The sequence below is a fragment of the Phascolarctos cinereus genome, unplaced genomic scaffold (genome assembly GCF_003287225.1).
Source record: "Phascolarctos cinereus isolate Bilbo 61053 unplaced genomic scaffold, phaCin_HiC Scaffold_4;HRSCAF=312, whole genome shotgun sequence".
In the NCBI taxonomy this organism is placed as follows: Eukaryota; Metazoa; Chordata; class Mammalia; order Diprotodontia; family Phascolarctidae; genus Phascolarctos; species Phascolarctos cinereus.
In genome coordinates, this window is record NW_027555847.1 from 176,776,196 (window position 1) to 176,799,424 (window position 23,229).

The 23,229-nt window shown below is 36.8% G+C and overlaps 1 protein-coding gene and 1 long non-coding RNA gene across 3 annotated transcripts in view; one reads left to right on the plus strand and one right to left on the minus strand.

The window, feature by feature from the left end:
- Positions 1–23,229, plus strand: part of SVEP1 (sushi, von Willebrand factor type A, EGF and pentraxin domain containing 1) — a 317,149-nt gene that overhangs the window by 174,029 nt on the left and 119,891 nt on the right. The window contains 9 exon segments of the mRNA XM_021001765.2: positions 2,774–2,895; positions 4,699–4,807; positions 6,873–7,061; positions 7,560–7,793; positions 12,435–12,596; positions 15,366–15,527; positions 18,829–18,990; positions 22,053–22,144; positions 22,763–22,859. Coding sequence (XP_020857424.1) covers positions 2,774–2,895; positions 4,699–4,807; positions 6,873–7,061; positions 7,560–7,793; positions 12,435–12,596; positions 15,366–15,527; positions 18,829–18,990; positions 22,053–22,144; positions 22,763–22,859 — 1,329 coding nt within the window.
- The window catches only part of LOC144456835 (uncharacterized), a 301,200-nt gene continuing 278,272 nt past the window's right edge, over positions 302–23,229 (minus strand). The window contains exons 5-6 of one of the 2 annotated variants that reach the window (XR_013485989.1): positions 3,112–3,176; positions 302–1,334 (exon numbers count right to left, since the gene is read on the minus strand). This is a non-coding gene — a long non-coding RNA (uncharacterized LOC144456835). Of the gene's footprint in view, positions 1,338–3,111; positions 3,177–23,229 lie in introns of both variants that reach the window. The other variant, XR_013485990.1, reaches the window with a different exon arrangement.

The following is a 23,229-nucleotide window of genomic DNA, read 5'->3' on the forward strand; positions in this document are numbered from 1 at the left end:
GCTCATCTGCCCCTTCCTCTACCAATGTACACAAGCTCTGACTGCGTTCAGATGAGGGATCCTGGCCACCTAGAATAGGGATTAGACTTTCTCTCACACTTATTGGCTTGTTAATAACACTCACCTCCCTTACCCTCCAACCAGCTCTTCAGGGATGATTTACTTAAAGCTTAAATTTGGGTTTTCATGTGAAGTTCTCCCCAAAGGAAGAAATAGAAAGGTACTTGTAATAGAAAGGATTACATACTGTGCAGATTCAATTTAGGTTTGGATCTCAAGATATAATGACACGTACTCAGGATAAACAACAAATAATCACATTTATTTACAATGATTAAAAACCACACAAGCAATAAAGATAAGAATAACATTCAATGCAATAAGTAATAATCAACATAAAGGAAAGTAGGAATAAGAAAAGAAAGGATACACACTCACTGACCAGGCAAGCTCAAATACCTCATAGACCAGGGAGCCCTGGGGACCAGACCAAAAGGTCTGGTCAGGGAGGCAACGGGGAGCGTTCTACCCCAGGACACAACGAAAGCCATGCATGCGATCTGCTTCCGGCAGCGTCCCTATCTCTGCAATCAAAGTCTCCAAAATGTCCCTTTCCAATGACCCTTTTTATATCCATATAAACCAGGGGTAAACAATCTTGATATTTTGTATTGTCTATGTCTCCTTGATGAGTACTCAGATCCAGGGTACCTACACATTCTAACAATGGTTGGAGCTTGATCAGACCTCCAGCTACCTGTTTGTTGTGTAATTGTCCAAGAAGTGATCAATTCCTTGGACAATTACACGCTTTTCTCAAGAAAAATGTTCCTTGAGATAGATTGTTTCCCCAGGTAACATTGTTTAGTTGTTACTTAATGTTCCAGTCTCCTTGATCCTGGCACGCTTTGATGACTCCATTTTATCTTTATGTCAGGTCATGAGGCAGTTACACCATTAGGTCATAAGATGGTTACACAGGGGGCTGAGGAGGATCTATTCTCCTCAGTTTCCCTTACAGTACTCAATGTACAATATACCTCAGGTAAAGAACAGGTTTATTTCCTGCACACAAAAAGAACATGTCACAAAAAAAAAAACCCAAACCATATGCAAGCATGCCTTGACAGAAAGACATAAACAAGTGGACGTTTAACTATTGTTACATTCTGCCAGAAGGTCGATTCTAAAACCTTATCAGAATGTAAAGCAATTTCTAGGACAGCTGGTCAGGCATTTCAAATTTCACCTCAGCTGTGCACTGTGTTCCTCAAAATCTATGTCTTCTGACAAGCTGTGTCATGGATTGGGATCATCCTCAGGCCAGTGGTCATCTGCTTCAAGAACAATGAAATAGTTGTTAGGGACTCCTCCCAAACTGCAGCCAGCCTCAACAGAGGAGCCAAGGTCTCTCAATTTCTTGAACATACAGAGCCCAGATGTATCCAGGGTCAAGACACATTCATTTAAGACAAGTAAAGCCTAAACACAGATGAAGCAACCCCAAACTCAAGATCAGGCTTGCTTAAGGCAGGTCATGGACTTTAGCTGCCTTGTATTCATAGTCAGGGGCAACTAGAGTGAGGGGACTAATTTACTATAATTTCTCCCTTTCTGTGTAAATGTACTTTAAATATAAATAATTGTAAGCAGATATCATAATTTTACTTTGAAATAAAAAATTTTAACCTACTCTCTCTAGGATGTGTAAATGCATTTTATCAATTGACACAGCTTGTTCTTTAAGCTATTCTTAAATCCTGACCTTTCTTTAAGCAGGTCATTATCTTTTTGGGCCATCTTTTCTTATCTATAAAATGAGACCAAGAATCTATGTCTGTGACAGCGAGAAAATCAGTAGTCTTCTCTACAGAAGTGAGATATAAGTTGAAATTTTCAATTTTAAATTCTCTCCTATTAGCTTTGCCCTGGGCTAATAGGATGTTATTCTCCATACCACTCATTGCCTCACAAGCAGTAGCTTCAGTATTGTAGGTGCAGAATTTACCTCTTAATTACAGACTCATAGAATTCAAAATTGGAAAAATTTGTACCCGAGGTATGAATCCTTTCTAAAATGTTCTCAACAAGAAAAAATCCAACCTCAACCCAAGGAACATCAGTGACTAAGAATTTTCTAACTCCCGTGGTAGTCCATTCCATTTTGGGATCGCTTCAGTTAATAGGAAATTCTTTCTTATATTGAGACAAAAATCTACAACTTTATCAGTCATTGTTCTATCTTCTGAGGCCTACAGAACGAGTCCAGCCCTCTTCCAAAAATTATTCGGTGGCATCCTTTTGAATATATCCACATAAAACAGGAGGATAAGATTTCTTCAGCTCAGAAATTCCTAATCCAGAAAGAAGATTGTCTTGCATGGTGTTAGGAAAAATAATATTTACAATCCATTCTTTGCTTGTTACACAATTCAAGAAGATATATTATGAAATTATGAAACCTGCAGAGCTTTGTTTCTGGTAATTACTAGAAGTATTCATGACATCGGGAGGTTGAAATTATCGGGCTTTGGAAATCAAACTCTTATCACTGGGTAGCTGTGCAATTTAGCTTTGCTCTTTGTTTATTTCCTAAGAAGCAGGAATGCTTCTTAAGTGGCATCTCTGGTTTTTGTAATGAACAATGTGAGAAATGAAGCATTCAGTCAAGTCATTTTGCATAAACTAATCCATATCAGAGGTCATCTGAAGTTAAAACCCTTCCATTACAAAATCACTGACCAACAAAAACTGCTTTCTCCCTATTTTCTAGTCAATCGCTTTGCAAATCATGGATTCAAATCCTTTGAGATGCTCTACAAAACAACATGCTGTGATAACAATGATCTCCTCAAAAACTTTTCTAAAGCTTTTGAGACTACTCTGGGTGAAATGGTAGGTTAGTAGTATTCTTTTATTTTTTTTCCTTTTAGTTGTTTGAAGGATGTTATTGAGACTTTTTTCATAATAAAGTTTTCTGAGTTTTGCTTGGTAATCTACATCTTGAATAATTGCTCTGAAATCCTATTTTTCTGAGTTTCCCTCTCTTCGGTTGTGCTGCCTGTCGACAAGTATAAGTTTTATTCATGAGTTCTGCATTCCGGGACTTACCTTCATTCCATCACTCCACGGTCATTTGTTAAGTGCCTGTTATGGGCGAGGCATTGTGCTAGGCACTGAAGATACAAAGAAAAAAAATTATATAGTCCGTACCCTCAACAGGCTTGTATTCTGTTATAGTAGGGAGAGAGGCAACAATATGAAAACAGAAGAGTAAATACTATATATGTCAAGTATACATAGTGCCCAGGGGGATATTTCTAAGGGGGCACTAGCCACTAGAAGGATCAGATTAGGCTTCCTGGAAGAAGTGATGTTTTATGAAATGGTTTACTTAAAACCTATGGAAACATGCACCCTAATTTAATACAGTAGGAAGTTTGAGGCAAAGCCATTTATATGTTTATATACATTATGTAATATTTTTAATTGAAAAAAATGCTGCAACCCCTGAAGGTTTTTTTTTTTTTTACTTTTCTCATGAAAATCAACTTGCTTCAACATTCTGTAGATCATAAGTTCTCATTTAAAACAATATCACTGCTTCAGGGGAAAAAAAAAAAAGGAGACAGAGCTAGACTCTCCAGGAGCAGCTAGGTGGTGCAGTGGATAGAGTGCCAGGCCTGGAGTCAGGAAAACTCATCTTACTAAGCTCAGATGTAGGCTCAGACACTAGCTGGGTGACCCTGGGCAAGTCACTTAACCCTGTTTGCCTCAGTTTCCTCATCTGGACAATGAACTGGAGAAGGAAATAGCAAACCACTCCAGTATATCTACCAAGAAAACATTAAATGGGGTCACAAAGAGTCTGATACAACTGAAATGACTGAACAACAACAAAATCTCTCCAACTGTATTTTAAGCTGGTGGAGGACAGGAATAATTTCTCACATGTTATCTTCCACAGCACTGCAGAAGTAAGTATTTGATAAATGCTTATCAGTTTATTTTTAGATACTGTATAAAATGTGTCCAAAAAAGAGATGAAAGGTTACTATCGTTCTTGAATTTATGAAGAAAAAAGTTAATCAACAAAATCTTTGCGATTAAATTAGTACCTATTTGCAGTTGAGAAGCCAATGGTGTAACTCTTAAAAATCCTAAACATCACCAATACACTCTAGAAATTAAGTAGCACAAACATTGATAGAATGCTCTTTTTCCCCATCTCTGTCTTCTGCATTTCTTCAAGACTCAATTTAAATCGCATTTTCTACAGAAGGCCTTTCCTGTCACCCCCACCTCACCCCACTTCTAGTTTCTTCCCTCTGAAATTGCCTCCAATTTACCCCCTATATCTCTTACTAGTACATAGATGTTTTAATATTCACTTCTCCCATTAAAATGTGGGCTGGGTCTGGTTTGCCTTTCATTGTATGCCCCCCAGTGCCTGGCATATAGTAAGTCCTTAATGAATGCTTGTTGGCTGACTAATTAAGGCTTTAAAAGTATGGGCAGAAACCATAAGCAGTTGGGGTGGAGGGAGGAGAAAGTTTAAATTATTGTTTGTCAGTCACAGCTCCAAGAAGATTAAATTGTAAGAGGTTGAATGTATGAAACAGAGTATAAAGATAGAGAAAAGGGAGCTTGATTTTGTTTTGTGATTGGATTTACAATTTCTTCATTTGGGATTTTTAGGTGCCATCATTTTGTAACGATGCTGATGATATTGACTGCAGACTGGAGGACCGGACCCAAAAACAGTGCCTAGAGTATAACTACGACTATGAAAATGGCTTTGCAATTGGTAATTAAACATCGTAATTCTACACGATTTATTCAACATCACTAGTTTTTAGATATGATGCATAGCAGGAAAAATGTTAGCAAAGAAGTTAGGCATACTATGTGATTCATTTAAGGAATATTTATTGAGTATAAAATTAGAAAGTATAGAGATCATTAAGGAAAACTGAAAACTCTACTATATAATTTAACACTGAACAGATTCAATATATTATCTAAGGATCTTTAAGAAAACAAAAAATAAGACATGTTATGATTATCAAATTATGTGGGTTAGAGTAGACAACCATTAGGAAATGAAATATAATCTCTTTGGATCCAAGATTAATTTTTTAATCATAAGAAGGCATCCTTGAAAAGATCCAGTGTGGTGGTACATGCCTGTAATTCCTGCTACTGAAGAAGCTAAGGCTAATAGCTCTCTTTTGAGCTCAGGAGTTCTGAGCTGCAGTGAGCAAAAATAGCCTTTATCAACATTTTAATTAAATTATAATATGTTCTTTGAAAGCAAAGTTTATTTTCATTCTCTTTTGTTCTCTTTTACTTTTTCTTTTTCCCTATCCATTCTCTCTCTTCTTTCTTTCCTTCCTTCTTAAGGAAAGAACTGATTTGAATGGGAAATTACTTCTCCAATTCTGATATATTTCTCTAATTTGGACTCTACAGATTCACATAAGTTGTAATAATTCACCGAGGGCTATTCTGAAATTCACCTTTATACTATTTCTGGGGAAAAAAAAGAGGGAGCTGACAAGAAATTAATGGCATAGATAAAATGTCAGGAGTACTGTTTATCCTGCTTTACCATTATAAGAAAACTGCTTACAATTGTGCATATAAATCCTTGTGTCTGGTGGTTAGTACTTAGCTTTATCTATTCATTAAAGTAGCCATCTTCCCATCTCTGCTTTTCAAACATTTTAACATTCATTTGAAAATTCTTTTATGTCAGGGGTACTCAACTTTCACCTAAGGAAGACCTACATTTAATTATTAGCTTTAAGGCCAGACGTCTTGGAAGGTAACTTGGCTTAGTACTAGCTATATCTCATTCCTTACTGTGGGTGGGAGAAGAGAGACAAAGACGGAGACAGAGAAACATAGAAGGAGGCGGAGAGGGGAGAGGGGGAGACCTAAAAGACTCTAATGTAGGATTTTAACTCAGGTCTAATTAATATTCATCTAAGTTAAGAAATATAATTTGCATTATACAGTATTATTCTAAGGAAACAGAGAGGCTATTCAGTGAGACTAGGGAAAGAAAGACTTTTGTTTTGTCAGCTTCTCTTCTGTCTTAGAGTAAGTTTTATTAATTAATCTATGGAACAAGGCAAATAGTCTTCTCTCTCTTATTTCAGATCTGTCTCTCCCTTTTTTCTTCTCCCTCTCCCTCTCTCTCTCCTCAGTAAGAATAGACTGCTGTGTGAGCCAGTCATTACAGCTGGGAGGAAATCTTGCCATATTAGTTGGCAATCACTTAAAAGAGGTTAAGGCAGTAAGGAAGTAACAAGAGTAGTATCATCCTGTCAGTGCCAAAAGTGTCCTGCTAAAGTCAACAAATTAGCAATCATTTATTAACTCCCTTTGTTCCAGACTTTGTGCTAAAGTGGATAAAGTAGGGATAAAGATAAAAGTGAGCCAGTCCCTGCCCCCAAAGAGTTTACATCCTGTTTTATGGTAGAACAAAAGCCAGCCTACTTCAGTAGGGAAACAACAAGGAAAACCAAAATGGATCACCTTTTCCAAAATCAGAAATTTTTCCTTAGTATTACTCATCAAGATAATAGCTTACATTTTACAGCTTACAAAAAGCATCTTTATAATCATTGTTGCATTTAATCCACACAGCACCTTGTGTCCTATAAGGTATTTATTAATCCCAATTTACAGAAAAGGTATATAAATCTGAGTGATTAAATGACCTGTCCAAGATTGTATAACATAATTAGAAAGTATCAAAGCTAAGACTGAGAGGTCTCCTAATTCCTAATCCAATGTTTCCCCCCTTCTGCCCCAACAGATCATTCATGGGCTATTTGTATGTTTTCTTTGTATTAACTGGCTAGGACCTGGTGGTTGGGGCGTGGCCAACAAAGTGGATTATTCTTATGAAGACTTCATGGATGTCATTCAAGAGCAGCCTCAGAAGCCTGTGGTGGGGAATGGTAAAACTCAATCGTCTCGGATCAAAAGGCATGAAAAACTTAGCACCTCAACATCTGACCATAAAATTAAATTAATATTTAACATTACAGGTAATAAAGAAGTAATTTTTTTAAAAATTGAACATTAAGTTCCCATAGATTACTTTCCTTATTTCATTTTACTGTCAAGTAAAAAAAAAACCCAAAAAACAAAAACCAACCACCTGACCTAAGAATTATGAGAATTTCGCCTCTTGAATCTCCCAAGTCCTTTCATTACCTTAAAGCTACATATGGGTTTAAGGCTTTGTTTCACCTTGACCTGATGAGCTCAGGCACATTTTTAAAATAAAGAAATTTAGGTGTAGTTTTGTGTAAGAATCCCATACAAGCTTCTGGGAGTTTTGTGTGAGTATACTGCCATTGTGTAAAGAAATGATGAATCATTCTTAGACCAGTGTTACACGTGTGCATGGTACTTGTTCTCTTTTACTTATGTTAAAATTCCCTTGGCATTTTTAAAAGAGTTTTCTTTGTAACGAGGACCTGTTGCTACAGCTTTACAAAATACCAGGTGTACTTGGGTTGTTTTTTTTTTCCTTATTTCAGCAAGTGTACCTTTGCCCGATCAGAGAAATGATACCCTTGAATTGGAAAACCAGCAGCGACTCCTGAAGACTTTAGAGACAATCACCAACCGGCTCAAAAGGACTCTCAATAAGGAACCCATGTATTCTTTTCAACTTGCATCTGAAATGGTTGTAGCTGAAAGCAATTCATTGGAAACAGAAAAGGCCTTTCTCTTTTGCAGACCAGGCTCAGTGCTAAGAGGACGAATGTGTGGTAAGATGTTTTCATTTCATCTAAAACGTGCCTGCACAACCTGCGGCCTGACAAAGGATTTTGGGTGGCCCTTTTTTTAAGGGCTGCCCGAAATCCTTTGGCGGACCCCAGGTTGTGTAGGCCTGATCTAAACCAAACAGTACATATAAAATGCCGTTGCTTTTTGTCACCACAGGGTTTGTGACTACTCTTGGATTGTAGGAATTTGAGTTGGAAAGATCCTTGGGAATCATCTAGTCTAATTCCTATAATTAGACAGATGAGGAAACTGAGGTCCAGAGAGTTGAAGCGATTTGCCCAAAGTCTCAGAAGGAGTTAGTGATAGAACGAACAGAGGTTGAAACCCAGGGCCTCTGACTGAAACTGTTCTTTCCACTGTAGCATAAGGAATCAGACCAAGGAAACTATTCTTATTAATCTACATGGAGGGATAGAAAATCAAATTATGTTTATCATTCTTAGATCCTACAACTTTCAGTAGCAATTGCAAAACAAAATAGCTATGTGTGCGCTGTGAGCTATTTCACACAACAGCCATAATTTGTAAATAATCTTACCCTGCATTACCCTGGCCAGCCATGCCTGTTGACTTGAATTCTGTGTACATTATGCAAACACAAGGGCTGGAGGATTATGACCAATGACTGTTGTAAAGAAGGTAGTAAGCCTAACAGTTAGAGTAGAATAGGAGATCTGGGTTGCCTCCCCTGGAGACAGGGGTAAAGGTAACGAGAAATCGTCCTTCAACCAGGAGGGGAAATAGGAGAGAACAGGAAGGCTGGAAAGAAGGACTTCCCGTGGTACCTCTCTGCTGGATCTCTGGCACCCACAGGCAGGGATGTGTATGCTGGTCAATGTTGAACAACTGGCTCTCAGGAAAAAAGAATGTGCACATTATTGAAACTTAATCTGCATCATTAACATTTTCTTCATTACTTTCTTAAGACCACATAACCAACAGAACAAAAATCAAGCCTTGATCTGTATCATTTATGGATTTCCAAGTTGTAAATGCTCATACTGAAAGAGCTGGGCTGAGCTGGCTCTGGTATATACCTGGTGTTGGGTAAGGATGGGAAGTTACTTTGAGTAACTTGTAGATAAAACTCACTTTTGACTGCCAAAGTAAAAACAAAACAAAACATAACAAAAAAAAAACTACACCCAAGATCATAAAAAGTCTTCAAGCTAGAAGGAACAGAACAGAGGGAAGACCTCCTTGGGGAAAAAACAAAAAGCTCTGAGTCATCAACCTACATACTTTAATCGATAGAGACAATGCTACTGTAATTAACTAATGGTCATCACGAGGCACTACAATATACAAAGATAATGAAATGGATCTGTGAATTCATCCATTTGGGAGTTCCCTCCAATGAAGTAGATTTCTGATCCTCCAAGCTTTCCCATCTTATATGATTTTCATCCATGTCCTCTCAAAAGTTCAAAACATAGGATATTCCAAAATACTGGAGAACTTCTACCCTTTCTTTTGACGTCATAACGGTACCAGCAGAGCACCCTGGTTGCCTGTCATCTTTCACTCTTGCCAAATGATCATCCCATCTTCCTATCATGGAAGTCCTTGATGATGTATCATCATTGATACATCATTGATAATCAGGGATCATCATTGGTCATATGTTGCAGCCCACTCACACTCACAATGTGCCTTTCCATATCTCATTGTCATCCATGTAATGCTCATCTTTAGCTGTTTGGAGGCGGTGATATTCCAGAACTCCCTGCCATATGGCATCACCAGTAAAATGCTTATGTTCAAAAGATGGGTTTTTACTATTATGGGAAGCTTGGAGTCAGTAAAAATATGTTGCAATTTCCTGAAAACAATTCAGTCCACACTACTACTCCTCAACTCTGTGCCTAGCTCATTATTCATCAGTAAATTTCTGTCCCTATGGACCTCTTCTAAGAATGATGTTTTCAAATACTTAAAATATGTAGGATTACAAAGGATACCAATTATGTTAAAATACAGTTATCAAAATATCAGATGAATAAACATGAGATAGAGTAATATACCTAGAAGCAGGCCTAATAACCACTATAATTTCAAATTTATAGTCTGAACATCCATTTGGTTTTTCCAATGTGGATTGTTAAACCAATCTCTTAGGCCATGGATCTCACTGAAAGAGTCCTTTAATATTCTGGTGCTTACTCAGGACAGTTGTCATCCACTAACAAGAGTGTCTGGAGGACCTCACTATAGAATGCATTCTTTTTCCATTTGTACTCTGGCATCACTCATAACAGAAAAGTAAAGAATCATTATTTTATTAAAATGTTGAGAAAATGTAATAGTATAATTAAAAATGGAATTAAACTTATATCTTATACCATATAACATATTACAAGTGGGTCAGTGATCTTAAAAGGAAAAAAGTACATTATAAAAATCTAGAAAAAAAATAGAATGAGTTACCTTACACAACTGTGTAAAGAAAATTATTATATTTAAACAAATAGACAAACTAGATGCAATAGATGGACTTGGTTATGTAAAAATGTTTTTAATGATTCGCATAAACAAAAGTAATACATACAGAGGAAAGAGGAAAGAAATGGAATGTGGACATCTTTTACATAAGTCTGATAAAAATCTAGTATATCTAATAGAAATATCTAATATCAATAAGGAATTGACTCAAATTTGTAACAATAGAATTAAATTCTTCATTGAATTGGTGGTCATAAGATACATTAATGGGCAATTCGAAAAAGAAGTATAAATTATCAATAACCCCCTGGAAAACTATTCAAACTCTTTAATAATCAGACAAATGCAACTTAAAATAACTGAGAGATCCCACATTTATTTCCATTAATTTATCAAATATTTAGTAAAAGTGATAAAATTCAGTGTGGATGAGTTTAAAGAAAAACAGTCACACTATTTTACTGTTGAATTGGAGCAGTAATTTTGAAAAACAAAATGTCAATATGAACTGTTATAAAAACATGCACACCCTTTAATTAAGTCATTCTACTACCCTAAGTATTGACAGCAATAGGAAAAAAAGTTAAAAATTGGAAACAACATGTGTTCTAGTCCATTGATTGGGAGATGGCTGAATAAACAGTGGTCAGCAAACATAATATAATATTATTATAATATAAGAAAAGAAAATTTGAAAACTGTGAAGAAATATGAGAATATATATGAAGTGAGGTAGAGTTAAGAAACAGAATCATCATAACATACACATAAATTACAACTATGTAATAAATGGCAATAGTCATAACAATGCTAGTAGAATCTCAAAACATTTAGAAGAGAAAAAAGATCAGACAAGGTTATAGAAACAAACAGGATGATTTTGTTAGTTCATAGACAATTTATAATTTATGGTTTTATGCACTATCACTTTTTTGTTTTGTTTATTTCAATTTGTGTTTGGTTTTGCTAAGGGTCACTAAGTTTAGAATTTCAAGCCAATAGTAAAAAAAAAGATGTTTGAACCTCTGTCTTGCAGAGCCTGGTCAGATTCTCTTTCATATCTCATACATTCTTTGGATCAAGGTCAGGGTAACCTTGGCAATGACCTCAAGGTTCTAAGCTCTGGGTCTTAAACATCCCAAGGAGATTTGAGTTCTCAGCTCTCTTCAGATAGTCTTGAGAGTGGGCTCACTTTGATCTCAGACCTCTTGGGCTTCCCTAGATCCAAAAACCTGAAGTGGGAGGGAGGAAAAGGAAAAAGAATCCAAAATTGGGCCATTTTCCCCAGGGGCAGGGAAAGGGGGTTGAATCTGAGAACAACAGAGGCATCTGCCAATGGAAATAATATCCTCAAAGGGGAGGAGTAAATTGGCTTTTCCAAACCAGTCAATCCTGAGGAATGTATCAAGTTGAACAAATGTGCCATTCACTACCGGTGATCTTGGGTCAGTCACCAGAATGGATGTTGTTGAATCATTTCAGTTGTGTCTGACTCTTCTTTGGAGTTTTCTTGGCAAAGATACTAAAAAGATTTGCCATTTCCTTCTCTAACTCATTTTACAGATGAGGAAACTGAGGCAAACAAGGTTAAATGAGTTGCCCAGGGCCACACAGCTATTAAGTATCTGAGGGCAGATTTGAACTCGGGTCTTTCTGGTGCTCTATTTAGTGTACTACCTAGCTGCTCAGAATAAATAAACCCTAGCATTAATCTTCAGAAAATCATCTTCAGTTTTTCATCATGTAAGGAAAGGTTTAAACGCCTGAAGACATATTTTGGGGTGAGGTAGGGAATCACTGTTTTTCTCCTTGTATGTAGGATGGGCCAAGTACCCTACTTTTATCGTGCATTCAATTTGACAATTTGGTTTTCCCTAACATTAGGTCATCCTTTTATATAAGACACCTCTGAACATCCATAGTTTGAGTATTGAATTTTGTCGGTATGACGATGACGTGTACAATAGCAGACAGATGAGTGCTACTATTTCCAGGAGTAGTTGAGGCCAGGCTGATAAGAAAATGGCCAGCAGTAAAAATTTCTCCCCTAAACAATAGTGCCTGAAATTGTGTTTGCTATTTTTAATTCCTGGGATGAAAGGACCCATCTTACATTCCATTGCTGCAATTCACTGAATTCTGCAATTAATCTATAGTTGTTCTGCTTTGTCTCTCTACAGTTAATTGCCCTTTGGGGACCTATTATTCTCTGGAGCACACTGTCTGTGAAAGCTGCTGGATTGGATCCTATCAAGATGAAGAGGGGCAGGTGGAGTGTAAACTTTGCCCTGCTGGTAGTTCCACTGAATACCTCCATTCAAGAAGCATCTCTGAATGTAAAGGTGAGAAGGCCAGAATCTGCCCTCATTCCACCTCGTGGCTCTTCGGTCGTTTCACTCATGTCCATCTCTTCGTGATCCCATTTGGGTTTTCTTGGCAAAGATACTGAAGTGGCTCACCATTTCTTTCTCCAGCTCATTTTACAGATGAGGAAAATGGCAAATGGTTAAGTGACTAGCCCAGGGTCACACAGCTAATAAGTGTCTGAGGCGACATTTGAACTCAGGTCTTGCTGATTCAATCTGGTACTCTGTGAACTGTTCCACATAGCTGCCAGTTAAAAGGAACCAAAACAGTTTTTTTTTTATTTTGAAATTATGATTTTCAGATGTAACAAATTGTTACATAGGAAAAGTGGAGCGTGTTGAAAGTAATCATATTAGATTTTTAATGTCTCTTTTGTGTTTTATTTATAAACCCTCAGATGTGTATCCTTACCCTTTAAAGCAGCTCATTAATCTTTGTTAATTGGAATGCAGATTTCTTAAAACCCAAGAATTACATAGAATATAGGTCAAATCCCACTATAACCACATTTGAATGACAGTGACATTTACTTGGTATGCAGAAATTTTCTTAAATCCAATTCTGCACGAAAGAAGTAGAATTCTTTTGTGGCATTTGGAAAATTTCTGTTTACAGAAATTCATGTCCTGATATTTGCTATTAAAAAGAGCTCATGTTGATCTAGTGTTTACAAGTCATTCTATAAGGTCATGTACAAAGACTTACAAAAATCTAATTTGATCATTGTATTAACTCTGAAAAGCAGGTATTATAAAATTTGCCTATTTTGTAGATTAGTAAACTATGGCTCAAAAAATAGAGTCATAGGATTTTAGATCTATGGTTGGAAAGGGACCTCCCAAACCATGTAGTAAAATCCCCTAATTTTACATGAAACTGAAGCCTATGAGGGTAGATGCCCAAGATCACACAGCAAGTTAGAGGGCAAACTAGAATTAAAAATGCAGATTTCTTGTGTCCCAGCCTTGTATTCTTTTTACTGTGCCATAACTAGCAAAGAGTCTGAGGATGAATTTGAAGCCAGGATTTGGCTGATCCAAATCCAACATTCTTTCAACTATATCACACTCCCTTTCATAATTGGATTTGATTTGTATTAAATTAGGAATGAGTAACATAAAGATAATGGCTAGTAGGACAGTGTCCTTGCTACTGAAATAAATAGTTCATTGAAAGCTTCAATATATTTTCCCACAGTATCATCAATGACCAAGTGTATAGAAATATTCACAGGCAGTTTAATACATGAATGTATGCAGGCATTCTGAGCACATAATTCTATCCAAAGAACAATATAATGAAGACATACCTAAATAATGACATCTAAAAGCAATTTATATATCATTTCAAAAGTAACAAATGTAGATATGGGTTTCACCCCACTGTGGTAGACTTGGCACCATCAAGGTCACTTGACATCCTTCTCAAATGCTAACTATACAAAGATGAAAGTCACGTTAGAAAGAAGGAATAAAAGGACAGTGAACTGAGAACCACAATGGCATAGAAGAGATAATATCATATCAGGCAAAGTCAAGAAACCTGGATTCTAGTCCTGATTTTGCCACTAATTAGCTGGGTGATTTTAGGTAAGATACTTTATCTTATTGGGTCTCAGCTGTAAACAAGTAGGTTGGATCAGATGAGTTCTCAAATCCCTTCTAGCTGTAATAGGCTATGATGCTAGATCTGGCTATACCACTAATAAGCTATATGACTACGAACAAGAAATGTAACTTTTTTAGACCTCAGTTTCCTAATGGGTAGAATGAATTAGTCTAGATATTTCTAAAGTATCTCATAGCTCTAGAATTCTTTGAATATAAGATTTTCAGTTTTCTATTTTCATATTCCTTCCTTCAAGGCTCACATTGATAAGTTATACTCAAGTTTAGTGGAAAGGAGGATCTATGTGAAAGTAGTTTCAGTCTGGTTTTGTGTAGGGTAGCCAAGCAGTGGATATACCCTATGGTTGGTTTTTGTTTGTTTGTTTGTTTGTTTTCCCTTGAGAGAGGTATGATGTGATGGGGAATCAGGGGAAAGGGCAGAAATGACAAGGCATTTAGAGTTGAGTCTTGGATTTGAGTCCTGGATCTATAATTTGATAATTGAATGGCTTTTGGCAAATTCTTTAACCTCAATTTCCTTATCTGTAAAATGGGCATAACACCTACATTGAGCACATCACAGGGATTGTGAGGATCACATGATATAGTGAGCAGAGACTATCTCTTTTTTTTGTATCTTCAGTGCTTATTATAGCCTGGCACACAGTAGGTGCTTAATAGTTCATCAACTGTTCATTGAACTGAATGACTATATGAATATCAATTATCTTTACTGTTCTTTGGTTGCCATTCCTGATTCATTCATCCTCTAATCATTTATTAAGCACCCGCTATGATTCAGGCACTGTGCTAGACCTGGGAATCCAAACACAAGAACTAAACATCCCCTGATCTCAAAAATATATTATATTGAGGAAAAGCAACATGCCGCCAGAGTGTGATAACCTGCCACCCTGACTGAGCTCCACAACTCACCCTTCTCCAGCTGTTTCCAGTTGTAATGTTGCACATCAGAGGCTAGAAGACATTATTATATCTTTGCATGACTTTATTAGGATAATTCTTCATGTCTCTCCTGCCCCGTAAGTTGGACTGGAGACAAATATGTTCCATACGGTGATTGCCTTGGAAAATTTAATCTCTTAATGACCGATCATGCATAATTTTGTTTTTCAGCTCAGTGCAAGCAAGGCACCTACTCACCAAATGGTCTAGAAACTTGTGAATCATGTCCCCTGGGCACCTATCAGCCAGTATTTGGTTCCAAGAACTGCCTCTCTTGTCCAGAAAACACTTCAACTGTGAAAAGAGGAGCTGTGGATATATCTGCCTGTGGAGGTTAGCAAAAACTCAAACATTGAAATATAGCCACATGTGATGTATGTTTTCTATGTAGAGAAGTGGAGAATTTCCAAAAGCTCAATATTTGAAGTGTTTTTCTATATCTTTTTCAATTTTTGTAGAAATTTGAGAATGTGGAAATCAAATGGATGAATTTTAGAGGCAATCACAATTAAAACTAGTACTGAGGGTCCTTTTTTTTTCCTTTTCCTTTATCTTTAGCCAAACTGAGTTACAGTTTTTCAGATAAATGTTCTTCCTCAAAAGAAAGTCTAATAGTATTTCTTGGTTATAAACTAAGTCTTAACATTATGACTATTTTACTTGGAAAGCAGAATATTCCTTTTTTCTTTTTTCAAGTGTATTTGAAAATGGTTTCTATCCAACGTTTTGCTTTATTAGCAGGATGGAGAAGGGAGAAACAGAAAAGGAATTATGATGAAACTGCACTTTGGTAACCATGAATAAATTGTGCATATAGTACATCTTAGCCAGTGGAGATGTAATTCTCAACCTTCTTCATGACTCTTGCTCATGGAGAATACCCCAGTTATCAAATTCAACCAGTAATCATTTTTTAGTACCTCGCAGATGACTTTTCTGGGGTTTAGTCACTGCTCTAGGAGAGTTTACAATCACTGGAGGAATTTCTAAGTGAGAAAAATACCGTATGATTTTATAGCGGAGTAAAGAGCCCTGGACTAGGCTCCAGAAGACCTACGTACTAGTTCTAGCTCTACCACTAACTAGTCATGTGACCTTTAACAAATCAGCTTGCCTCTCAGGGTCTCATTTTCCCCATCTGTCAAAACAGACCGTTGAGCTTGGTAGTCTCCTGGGTTACTTCCAGCTTAAAATTCTGAGTGATGAGATCCACGCCTTATTGCATGATGATTTAAATGAATCAGAAAGGCAATGAGTTGAACATTTGTTCAACCTAATGCTTCCCCAAGGTTTCTCTGGTTTGGCACATATCTGACTTGTTCCCTCTGTTTGATGACATTCATTTGCATTGGCAGAAAGACCTCCCCCCGCCCCAGGCTCTTCCCAGACCAGAGATTCCAAAACTTAGAATTTTGAGTGCCTCCGATTTCTCTGAAATTGCATAAATTTTGTTAACTAAAATTTAAAAGAATGTAGACCTATTATGGCTATTCATTACATTAACACTCTATAGGGAATGAATTCAATACATACTTAAAGAATGCCTATTATGTACAAAGAATTGTACTAAGCACTAAGAAGGACAATAAGTAAGATATGTTCACTTTCCACCTTTACAGGTGACTGGAACAAATTAAATTTATGCAAAGTAGAGTAATAACAAATATTTAAGCTCTCATTCTCTTTCTCTCTCTCTCTCTCTCTTTCTCTCGGCACTGAGAGAAATAAAAACATTACTAAGGCACAAATCATGAATGCCTAAATGATTTTATGGTTTACTGGAGGTGAAGGCAATATGAGATATATACAAAAAGATTCCAAATAAAGCAAATTATAAGTAAAATAAAAAAATAAATTTAATTTTAAATTTTTTAAAAAGTAAAAACAAGTTTAAAAAGTATATCATTTTGTTGTTGTTCATCATTTCAGTCATGTTCTTCTCTTCATGACCCTATTTGGGGTTTTCTTGGCAAAGATACTCGAGTAGTTTATCATTTCGTTCTCCACCTCATTTTACAGAGTGGAGGAAAATGATGCAAACACGGTTAAGTGATTTGCTCGGGGTCACACAGCTAGTAAGTTTCTGAGGCCAGATTTGAACTCAAAAAGATGAGTCTTCCTGACTCCAAGGTCAGGCACTCTGTGTATCATAGGCACAAGTATATCATAGAGAATTCAGAGGAAGGGGAAAAAATTTCTAACCAGGGGCATGAAAGAATGGAGTAGGTAGCATTTGAATAGGTTCTTAAATGATTTAGGATTCTAGTAATCAGAGACTGGGAGTAGTGAGATGCAATTCCAGTCACAGCTAATGTCATGAGTGAAGGCATGTAGGTTTTGGTAGTAGCATATAGCACACAAAGAGCTATTTTAACATTAACATTAATTTAACATTAAGTCTGGAGAAGCACATTGGAGTGTAAAGGGTCTTCAATGCCAGACTGTAGAGCATAGACTTCATTTGGTGGAACAAGAATCATTAGAAATTTTTGAAAATGAGTATGTGATCAGAGCTGCGTATTAGGAAAATTGCTTCGTAGGAAAGGAAACAAAGGATGATATAATATGATGGGCTGATTTTTTAAAAAAACTCCTTGAAGTTAGAAAACAATTTTAATCTATAATTCAAAGAGCCATTGTGAATTCCAAAGATGCTAAAGAATCCCAAAGACAGTGAACAGTCATTGCCTGGTGTGAAGAATTATGAAAAGTCACTGAATGAGTTCAAAAGCATATTCTATTATTCTATTACTAAACAGAATTTTCCTTCTATACTGCACGTGTTCCATGAAATTCTGTTTTGTAGGCCTTGGTTGGACTAAATAACTGGATGTTATCAAGGGTCATAATGCTATCAATGTATTTGAGTATCAATGTGATTGATGCCAGCACCTAGCCAATGTATTTATTTATACTGTCAATAGGAACGAACAAGTTATTTTCACAAGAAGCTTACTCGTCTCTGTAAACAGACCAGTAAGTAGTACGTTGGATGGGGTCATCCTCAGGGCTTTCTGACTTTAAGTGAAGAGAATTTGAGGATGAAAAACAGAGCACCTCTCTTCAAATGGAAAATAGACAAATAGAAGAGATCGGCTTTCTTCTTGGAAGAGACAGCAATCATTATCCTGGAGTCCTTCCTTTTCTCATTCTCCATAGACATCTTAAATTAATTTGTACAGAAGAGATTTGAATTTCCAGTTAAAGTATACTTCAAATACTTGACACCATTTAGAAATACTACACATTAGTGGTGGGGGGAGGGAAGCCATCGCAAACAGTTAAAATGATTGAAGTGTTCAATAATTGTGCATTCTGTACTTTGAGAATGTCTCTGAGAAATATGCTTTCATTTCCACTGAATTCATGTCAGAAGGGACAGTTGAGGAATTTGTTCATTTTCTGTTGTCTTTTTTAGCATGAAAAATGGGTAGATGATATTCTTCTCCCTGTGGAATGTAATATACCTTTATGACATTTTTAAGGGATCCAGAGAAAAATGATTCTATGAAGAGAAGAATGATATTCTGCTAAAATAGGCAGTGGCTGACTTCTGAAGATCATGCCATGAATTTTTGTTAATGTTTAGGAAATGCCTTTTTTTTTTTCAAACTGATTTTTCCCCCTTTTACAGTGCCTTGTCCAATAGGAGAATTCTCCCGCTCTGGCATCAAGCCATGTTATCCATGTCCCAGAGACTATTATCAACCCAACCCAGGAAAGTCCTTCTGCCTTTCTTGTCCTTTTTATGGAACAACGACAATCACCGGGGCAAGATCCATCACAGATTGTTCAAGTAAGCTGATAATATGTTCTCATGATTCAACATTGTATCTCATTGGGGGATGCAGATAAACTGTGGCTGGGCTCCCACTCTCATGGGATTCTATTTGGCTATGATCATGGCTGTCCTTACTCATATACACCTCTTCTCTTTATTAGAATCAATCAATCAACTTATGAAATCTCCCACATTCCAGGCACTACATTCAGCACTGAGAACATAAAGAGATAAATGGACAGCCTCTGCTGGGGGGTGGGAAGAGGGAAGATTCAAAGTGTATATATATTCAAAATATTGGAGGAGATTGTTTTTGAATTTTTAAAAATCATACCTGTGATTTCACTGGTATAGGAAATAGCCAGTGTGAAGACTCCAAAATTCTGGAAGGAAAAGAGTCCCCAGATGGTTTGGGTAGCTAGACTTATTTATGGAATTAAGATTTCTTTAATTCACTTCAATTCAACAAGCACTTAAGTACCTGTAGGATACAAGGCTGTGGGCTGGACACTAAAGGATAAAAGTATGAACAAGATGTAATCCCCATCCACACTGAAGTTTAACATCTTGAACATGTTAGTCATGTCCAAGTAAATATAATACAAAATAGACTGGGTACAAAGTACAGAGTACAAGAGGGTTGTAAGAGTTCAGAGGAGAAAGGGAGAGCTCCCTTCTGTTTGGGGGGAATTAGAGAGAAAGATGTATTTAAAATGAGCCTTGATTAGGATTTTGGTAGTTGAAGTAGAGGAAGGCGGTCCTTCCAGCATTAAGGAAGTGACGAAAGCAAAGGCATGGAGGTGGGAAACGTGAGAAGATTTGAGGAAATTTTCTGGTTTGGCTGGAGCATAGCCTTCATGAAGGAAGTTGTGTGAGATAGAGGAGTTTAGAGACAGACTGTGGAAGCACTTGATTACCAGGCTGAAGCCTGTAAATTTTATTCATTGTCCTTGTTGCTCAGTAGTGAGTGTCTGAGATTTAAACTCAAGAAGATGAGTCTTCCTGACTCTAGGCCTTGGCACCCTATCCACTGCACCACTTTGATGTCATATTTTATTCATTCGATGAAGGCAAATAATTTTGATTAGGGCTATGATTTAGATGATGTAACAGAACTAGGATTTGAAACCAAATTCTCTTATTCCAAATAAAGTTCTCTTTCCTGTACCGATATGTAAGTGAGCATGGTAGTAGGAATGGATCTGGTATTGTGTATTGGGTGGCCTCATTGCAATGATAAGCAAAGAATGAAGAGTTAGTGTCTGGCATACACTGTCCCAAAAGTCCTAGTGCACTTTTGAGCTTTAATAACTTCAGAAGCACAAAGGCAAGACAGACTTAGAGAAAACATAATTTAAAAGTTTAATCATTTCAATGTTTGGTTCAGAAGTTTTAAATAATTTTTCAATTTAAATTTAATTTTATGGATAATACTCTTAGATAAGTGAAACAGTAGAGAAGCTCCCCTTGCTTGGTAGGGGAAGAAAGGGAGACAGGCCAAGAGTAAACATTTATATAATATCTACTGTGTGTCAGGCATTGTTCCAAGTACTTTTCAAATATTATCTCAATTGATTCTCACAACTCTAGGAGGTAGATGTTATTATTATCCCCATTTTATAATTAAGGAAACTAAGGCCAACAGAGATTAAGTGCCTTGTCCAGGGTAATATAGCTAGTATGTGTCTGAAATTGGATTTGAACCCAGGTTTTTTTGTTTTCTTTTCTTTTATTTTTTGACTAGGCAATGGGGTTAAGTAACTTGCCCAAGGTCACACAGCTAGTAAGTGTCAAGTGTCTGAGCCCAAATTTGAACTCAGGTCCTCCTGACTCCAGAGCCAGTGCTCTATCCACTGTGCCACCTAGCTGCCCCCATGATCCCAGGTTTTTCTAGGACCTGGCCCAGTATTCTATCTACTGCATGAGATACTTCAATCACCTGATCTATTTCCATTAGATTTTTTCTGATGGAGTCATATCAGAACCATCATGTGTGCATCAAAACCTCATTCTTTGGATAATCTTAAGGCTAGGATAACAAATGCAGTCTTTTTTTTAATCACTGATTAAGTAGCTAACGAAAGTTTTCAGAAAGTTCAAAAAGTGATAAAGCATAAGACAATGGTTATGCTGAATTTTAATGACAGATATTTTAAAATTGTAAATAATTAACCTTTCAAATGTTTTTTTTTTAAAGTTTGTAGCATTTAGACTTCTGAAGTTATTAAAACTTAAAACTGCCCTAAGACTTTTGGGACAAATTACATAGAGGCCAATTGAGGACGGAAGAAGAGGTGAGGCTACAACACTCACAATGCTGAGGTCTTAGTCTTTTTCCTTCTTGGCCAGTGGAAGCACTGACCGTCCTCTCCATCGTTCTGAAGTCAAGGCCTCTGCTGTTCTAGAGCCCCTACATACTGTCTACTAAAATTGAAGGAGTAAGTGATGGTGACAAGTGTGTTTAAGAGCCAGTCAAAAGCTATCTATTTAAATTGTGTTGACTAGGCCCCTGTCCTCCATCCCTAGAGAAGGTTTGCTTGGTGGCAGGCAATAGGACCTGTAAGAATGAATGAATGAAAAAAAAAAGAATGAATGAATGGTTAAATGAAAATTATGCTCAACATATAAAGGGTAATTCCGGCCATCGTTGACTGGCCACAAGCCTCCTGTTGATGCCTCTTGAAACTTTGCTAAATAAAGATTCAGTCCATTATTCAGCCCACACTTGAAAGCCTTTACAGGTTGATAGGACCAGCTAGCATTTTCACTTCACTGTCAGGAGCCATCTAGATCCCAGAGTCACTTCTGTGACACAGTGTGGCATGGTGCTAGTACTATAATGGAGGGTTACATGGACACACATATTGAATTATCTTGTTCTCATTCCCATCTCTTTATCTTAATTGATTTCCTTTTCAAATTTTTGATCTGTCCACTTAAGGATTTATTTCCGCATATATACTTCCTTCTAAGTTTTATGGAACACAACACCTCATCAGAGATTCAGAAAACCTAATGTTAGTGTGCTTTCACTGAATTGCACAAAATAAACTGTGTTTCCTGTACATTCTCTCTAGGTTTTAGTTCAACTTTTTCAGCAGCAGAGGAAAGTATCATGCTGTCAGCCTCTCCTGGACATATCACCAAGAAATATGAAGTCAGCAGCCAGGCAAGAAATTTCATCTAATTTTTTTTTCTGACCAAAAAACCTATTTAAGTGTGATATAAGAAAGTGACAGAAGCATAATCTCTTATGCTATCCTAAATAGCTCATGCTATCCTAAATCAATTATTTTTTCACTGATCAGTAATAATGAGCAATTATTTTGGTAGTCTTAATAACCAAACTGAGTTAGCCAAGTTTGGCTCCATCAGTTCCTTAGCTTTTAGTTCTGCTGGATTAAAAAACAACATTCCTACTTGGAGAGATAGCAGGATCATTTATTGTGGCAGTGTACCCGCCATCTCTTTTGGGGCTTCATGCCAAAATGTGGTAACCCCACATCTTATCAATATCCAATAAGTTTGTAGCCCTCCTGATGTTCAGCCTAGTGGACATATACATGCTGGCTTGGGTCAACATTCCCAAATCAAGGTTTGGGGAACATATTGGTGAAGTCCATTTGTTCTGTAAAGGGCCCAAGATGTACAAGTGACAGGTGATAAAGTCTGAAACAATTAGCCAGGTATCCCCTCAAAAAAATGACCATGGTTCATAATAGATTGCCTAGTGATAATTTTGTTTGCTTACATGACATTTCTGACATCTAATTTCTATCATGGGCAGGTTTTCCATGAGTGCTTTCTAAATCCATGTCATAATAGTGGAACCTGCCAACAAGTAGGACGGGGATATGTTTGCATCTGCCTGCCTGGATTTACAGGTAAATTAAAATTTCATTTCATATGTGGCAATGTGAAAATGTTGCCTGTAGCATGAGACATCATAAAAACACTCTGATAAGTTAAGCATAATGAAAATTATAAGGGATTATTTTAGAATATGCATATACATTCCAATCTGATAAACCAAAATCAGTTGAGGGCAATTTCATGTTGGGGAGTGGATGCATAAAGGAATCAAGCCCTATTTATGTTTCAAGTCGTACCTTTTTGTTTCCCAGTGTGTCAGGCCAAGCCTAAAGTTTTAATTCTAATGCAGACCAAATTCACATGTACTTGATCTGTAAAAGACTAGTGCCCAATTTTAGCTGTTGTGACCACACTCAAAAGCAGAGCATCAAGAAAACAAAA